Source organism: Balaenoptera acutorostrata, chromosome 1 (assembly GCF_949987535.1).
Source record: "Balaenoptera acutorostrata chromosome 1, mBalAcu1.1, whole genome shotgun sequence".
In the NCBI taxonomy this organism is placed as follows: domain Eukaryota; kingdom Metazoa; phylum Chordata; class Mammalia; order Artiodactyla; family Balaenopteridae; genus Balaenoptera; species Balaenoptera acutorostrata.
This window is the reverse complement of record NC_080064.1, coordinates 116,498,928-116,505,800: the sequence shown is the minus strand read 5'-3', so window position 1 is coordinate 116,505,800 and position 6,873 is coordinate 116,498,928. Positions and strand designations below refer to the sequence as shown.

At 38.0% G+C, this 6,873-nt stretch overlaps 1 protein-coding gene across 1 annotated transcript; it reads right to left on the bottom strand.

The window, feature by feature from the left end:
- Positions 1–1,701: 1,701 nt before the first annotated feature.
- LOC103014892 (olfactory receptor 10K1) lies at positions 1,702–2,643 on the bottom strand. The gene has a single exon (XM_007171813.2). The coding sequence runs from the start codon at positions 2,641–2,643 to the stop codon at positions 1,702–1,704; it is 942 nt and encodes a 313-aa protein (XP_007171875.2).
- Between the last annotated feature and the right edge of the window lie 4,230 nt (positions 2,644–6,873).

The following is a 6,873-nucleotide window of genomic DNA, read 5'->3' as shown; positions in this document are numbered from 1 at the left end:
TGGTGAGAGGCCCGCGCACCGCGATGAAGAGCGGCCCCCGCTCGCCACAACTGGAGAGAGCCCTCGCACAGAAACGAAGACCCAACACAGCCAAAAAAAATAAATATAAATAAATTTAAAGACTGAGTATGAAAAAAAATATTGTAAATATCTCTTAAAAAAAAAAAAAAAAAAGCAACCTTGTCGACCCTGTTCCTGGTACCGTGCCTGGAACTAAAGAGAAGTTTGTGCTATGAATAACCTTGCTTATTCGGCCCTCTTCTGCTGCCGAGCTTGCTCAGCCACTTTCATGTCCTGTCTTGGTGCATGTCAGCTCATCCATGTAGGCAGCCACACACCTGAACGTGACTTCACAACTCTTTTTTTAAAATTTTTCTTCCAGAGAAGAAGCAGCACGTGAGAATACATGGCAGACTACAGAATCGTGTTACTCTGAGGACCAGCAAATAGTGAATTAGCTTCAGAGGTCACAACAAGGCACATATGAGAAATGGATAATAATAATGTTAGAAATAATAACACCACAGAGGTGGTGGGGACTAGGTGATAAATCTTTGCCTTCATCCTCTATGGAAAGAGGAGTCACTGAAGAAGTTCTCCATGGATTTTCTGGACATTAGGGAAGTCTTGCTCTTCACCCTATTAATATTAACTCTACCCCTTTGCTAGATTACTTGAGATACTTCAGCAATTATTCCATGTTAGCAGCTGCCTTGAAGAGAATAAATAAGTATGATATTCAGGGAATGAATTTGGGGCCTATGACAGGATAATATTAGAAGGGCATAAGTATATAGGAAGGAAACTCCATAATAAGGTTCCAGTCTCAAACAAGGAAAGGACAAAACAATCCCAAGTAAAGGTAAAGCCATTTCAATATGTAGATTTGGTGGGGGGGGTGGAACAAAGGACCAAAAAGGGACACTAAAGTTTGCTGTAGAATGGAGGGGACCAAGGTTGCCTGTTGTCTTCTGGAAAGGAAGAACTAATATCAGGAGGGGTAGGAATAGATAGTCATATATTCTTCTGTTCCTTTGAACTAGACAGCTTTGGTGCATCTTTGCTCTCATCAATGGATTTATTTGTTTTTGAATAATAAATCTTTACAGCAGTAAAATGTGATGAAATTTATTCTAGAAATTAGTAATCTTTTCACATGTCTACATAGCCTTCTTAGAGCATTACTCATGGCAGAAAGGCAGAATGTCTTATCTTCTTTGAGCCTCATTCTCTTCATATGAAAAATGTCTTTTTTTTTTTTTTTTAAAGGTTGACTACTTTTTTTTTTTTTTTTTTTTTTTTTATTCATTCATTCATTTATGGCTGTGTTGGGTCTTCGTTTCTGTGCGAGGGCTTTCTCTAGTTGTGGCAAGCGGGGGCCACTCTTCATCGCCGTGCGTGGGCCTCTCACTATCACGGCCTCTCTTGTTGCGGAGCACAGGCTCCAGACGCGCAGGCTCAGCAACTGTGGCTCACGGGCCTAGTTGCTCCACGGCATGTGGGATCTTCCCAGACCAGGGCTCGAACCCGTGTCCCCTGCACTGGCAGGCAGATTCCCAACCACTGCGACACCAGGGAAGCCCGAAAAATGTCTTTACATTACAGCATGTTCTACATTTAAATGAGAAAATATTTGACAGCACACATTTTACTTGGCACATAAAAGGCATACAATTAACTGAACAGTTAATAACTGGCTCTTTAATTAACAGGATATGAAGTCTGGATCATTGTTCTTCGAACGGCTGATTTGAATTCCTTATTCCTCAGACTGTAAACCATTGGATTGAACAATGGAGTGAGGATGGTATAAGACACAGATATTAGGGTGTCTTGACTTGAAGAGTAATGGGATTTGGGCCTTAAGTAGATGAAAGAGGCACAACCATAATGAACAGTTACCACAATGAGATGGGAGGCACAAGTAGAGAAGGCTTTGTATCTTCCAACAGAGGATGGGATTTTTAGAATGGCAGAGATGATACGGATATAGGAAACCAGGATAAGTGACAGTGGAATAATCAAGGCAAACACAGCAAGCATGAATATGACCAACTGACTGAGGTGAGAGTGATGAGATGCCAGCTTGAGAACAGGAGAAATGTCACAGAAGAAGTGGTGTAGTTGGTTGGAGGAGTGGAAAGGCAAGTGAAATACCAGGGAGGTGGTGACCAGTGAGACAGTGAAGCCACAGGCACAGGCAGCAGTCACAAGTCCCACACACACCCCATAACCCATGAGCACTGTGTAACGCAGAGGGTTACAGATGGCCACATAGCGAACATAACCCATGACTGCCAGCAGGAAGGAGTGAGAGCAACCTAGGAAGAGGAAGGAAAACATCTGGATAGAACAGCCCAAGAAGGAGATGGTCTTCTTCTGGGCCAGCAGGTCAACCAGCATCTTGGGTACAAGGATGAAGGTGTAACAAGTTTCAAAACAGGAGAGTACAGCAAGGAAGAAGTACATAGGAGTATGGAGGGCTCTGTCCAGGACAATAGTGGAAATGATGATGGCATTTGTGCCCAGGGTGAACAGGTAGATGAGCAGGAAGACAATGAACAGCAGCCGCTGCAGCCCAGCCAGAGATGAGAAGCCAAGGAAGACAAACTCTCTCACCAAGGTCTCATTGACCCATTCCATGTTCATGTTATTAGGAGAGCCAGAGTCAGAGCCAGAGGCCAGGATCCAGGGAGGGAGAAATACATGGGGAACTCAGCACAAAGCCTACAGGTGGCAGGCATTTCCAGATATTTGGTGGAACTCATTCATTTTCTCCAAAAATACCTGCCAAAATAAGAATTAAGGCTAAATATGGAACAGAACAACTGATGACCAATTAGAAGACTTTTTTCCAAGACCAAGAACATGTTATCTCTCTAGCTAAGGATTAAGGAATTACCTGTTTTTTTCCCCTTGTATCTTACTTATGGATTATTGTGTTTTCCTTGCTCACTACAAGCCTAAGGAAAACAGCTCTCCAAAAGTGAAAAATATGGTAAACTTCAGCTATCTGAACTTGATTAGAAAGTAGAATGAAAGAATGAGTAATGTTCAGACACAGCAGGTGAATTTCAGTTTATCCAACCACAAATGCAGAAGGAAAAAAAGAACTAGATTATCTCTGAGCAAAACTGTGAGAGGATTTGTGTTTATTGACAACTTATTATATGATAAGATATGTGGTAAAAATATCATATACTTTATGTCAATTACTCATTATAACAATTTTATGTCAATAGGCAAAACAATATGAAAAAAAGAAGAAACACTTTAGTTTTCAGACCAGTTACAAACATTACTGGAAGTTCCACAAACTAGAGCACTGAGCCAAGGGTGGAACAGAAGATAACATTAGTTTAAAGAAAATTTTCTCCTTTTCTTAGAAAGAGAAGAATCATCATACTGTTAGAAAGAGTCTCATTTACTTTGTGGCATTTTAAACACACTTCACTTTTCCTGTTCTGAGGTGCCTCAGAAAAATAGAGTTTTACAAAAATGGGAAGACCTTCCTTGTCACACAGAGTGACAGAGAATGTGACAATTGGGCAGTTTTCCAGGATTACAACTCCTGATCAAATCATAGGCTTTATATATTTTGCATATTGTTATGTCAATAAGATTCCTTTTGGATATTCTGCTACTAAACACAGTTTGCAAACTGCTAGAAAAAATTATTTCTAAAGTCGTTTTTAGGGCTTATATCAGATCATTTTTTCATGGGTGTATTTCCCAACTGCCTAAGCCTAAGAAGTAAAGAAAGTGTTCTTTGTATGCAGAATCATTCAACATTTATTGGTTGTATCCAGTCTTCATTTGTACACTTTTCAGTATATTTAAACTTTTACATCATTATGTGTTGAGGAATTGTTTGCATCTGCTACCAGAATTTTGTTTTTGCATTTTTCATGATAATAGCAAACCTTGGCTTTCCAGACCTTAAGTTAAGTGATCGGAAATTTCTGAAACTCACTGTACCTATCCTTAGAATTTGAAGATAAGTTTTGTTCTTTCTTAATTACTAGAAATTGGTCATAAACTTAGTAGGTGTAATTATTTGAAGTTAATATTAGGATAGTCACACATGCAGGTTTTAAAGTTCTTCAACACAAATAATAGGAATGTTTTTCATTCTGTAACTCTAAAGGTATCTCTATTATATATAAATATAAAGAAAGTAAATACCATATATATCCCTGTTATATACATAAATTTGTATGTGTATACTTATATATATGGGTATAATATACATATGTTTTCTATATGAAGAAAGGCAAACTAACAAGGCAGTTTCCCTGTAAAATACCTCCACCTGGACAAAGGGACCCTGTCTCTTTCAAAACACTGAGGGAAATCTAAATTTATGATCATTGCTTATCCTTTTCTTATTACTTTCCCAAGATTTCTCTGGATCTACTGTCAACTAATCCACACCTCATCCCCACTATATTCTCACTCCACTGAGTATGAATTATAGAGTAGACCACAGGAGCTAGAATTATCTGATGCTGAAGGAGCACCTGTTTCTCCCCAATACCAAAAACAAAAAAAACAAAAAAGAAAACTGTTTAGATTATTTGTCACTCAAACCCATGAGAGCAGCTGATTTCAGTTAAGGGGATTTTTACATACACTTACTATAACCCCACAGTCTAAATGAGTTGTATGATTGACATATTTTCCCTTTTCGTGGTATATGGAGACTCACTGGCACAGTATATCTGAGAAGGTAGCCCCCATCTGCTCAAGAAGACATCAAAGATCACCAGAGCGTGTTATATCAGTACTAAGGATAGAAAGACATAAGGGCAGAAGAATAAAAAGATCTTCCAGCAAATACCCACAGGCTATAAAATTAAGGTAAAAGATCCCTCAGTTTGGAGTGAGAAGATCTATATTTCAGGTCTAGCTTTGTGTGGCTTCGGGCAAGGTACTTAACTTGGATATGCAGTCTTTTTATTTTTAAAATTAAAGGCGATATGGCAATAACTGTAATAAACTGTTGAAAGTACTTAAACGGAGGCTCCTTCAATAACATGTTGCAGAAGAAGTTTTGACTCAGTGTAAAATTTGAATACTAACCCTTAAGATACTTTTCAACTTAGAGACTCCAAAATTCTCTAGTTAGATGATCCCTAGATTCCCTTTATGATATTCTAGAACCAAGCAATGGAATTCATGTTATGATCCTTGGAGATGACACTTCTGCACCTTATTTTTCTAACTCCTTCGATGCTCCAAAAAATTTTATATAATTTAAGCTTAAATAGTGACTCAATAATTGAGGGTATTAAGTACCTCAAAAAGGGGGCAAATCTACAAATTTTTCTGATGCAAAATTTTGATGTTTTCAAATACTTATCTTAGGGGAAAAAATCAGTCAATTAACTGAGAGAAATTATGTACCCAGCCTCAGATATTAAAGAAGTGGAATTTTTGTATTCTTAGATACACATGAAAATCCTGAATTGCCTTATTAAAATGGAGCTTAAGTATTAGATTATAACTAAAAATATGCATCCATGAGTACACAGCAGATAGAGAAATGAGGATTTAGTTAAGTATGTGTTTCACGTAGTCCATGAGACAACCAGTTCAAAAAAAGAAAAAATAAAGAAAGAAAAGAAAATCTAGCTGGCAGCAAAAATGACCCAATCTGAGCATTAAGAAAAATTCAGAGAACTATATGGACAATGCCAAATCACTTTTAGTACCTGAAATTAAAAGCAGCCCATGATTCTCCTTCTTATCCTTGCCACTTGCCAGAATTGCAATGAGGGGCCAATGTTCACAAGCACTAGCCCTCACTCAGGTCTAGACCCCACAAAACCCCAGATTAGAGCAATATTCCCACTGCTCAGTAAGTACCTACATTGCTCTCCTCCTTTCAATTCAGACAGAAACATTCAGGATCTGGGATCCCTTGACAAGTAGTTCTAAGCCGAAGACCAGAACCTGAAGAAATATCAGCAAAAGAGAGTGAATCTGCCTTGGGACAGAAGCTCTCCTCTGCATCTTCCTCTATCCATCAGGACTCTCAACTTGTCCAGCCAAAGTCATTATCTTTAGAAATTCTGGTGACCAACATGGGGCGTGGTTATTAGAAGTATATACTGATCGTTGGACTCCTGAGGCTTGATCTACTGCACTGGAGACATTGCCCTGGGGTTAATTAGAAGTCAAGGTTATTTTGGAAAATAATGTCATAAGTTTCTCAAAGGTAGCCTTAGTTGAGGTACCTGAGGAGTAGGAGCCATAAGCATAATTAGCCCATGTCTTCACTGGAAGTTGAGCCCATATGTTATGGATTCTGAAGGAAAAATCACCACAATTAAGACTGTAATGCAGAGGCCAAGTGGAAATTTTTCATTGAATTTTAAGTCAGGAAACTGGTATATTTGTCCAGTCATTCTCAAATTTAGTGTTTATAAGTCAAAAGAGGGCTTAATTGCAAATTTATCTTTTCAGGTTTTTGTCCATAGAAATCCTAATTAGAACCATTGGGATGTTCTGCCAAAACCTAAATTTTTAACAAGTGTCTTAAACCTATTTGAACATTATCATTAAATTTCTTGTTATCTTAATTTTTTTTTACTAGAATAACTATATATATAAAGTTGTCAATTTCATCCAAGCTAATCCAAAAGCAATATAATTCCATTCCAAGCCCCAGCATGAATTGTGAAGGCAACCTGACAATACAAATTTCTAAAGTTTACATGGAATAATAAGACATTTTTGAAAAAGGAAAAGTGATATAGAGGTTCACTTTTCCCAATAGTAAGATGCCTTAGTGATAAAGAGAGCTTGCTACTGGAATAGGAAGAGCTAAATATTACAAAGAGACAGAAAGGAGAGCTCAGACATTGATCT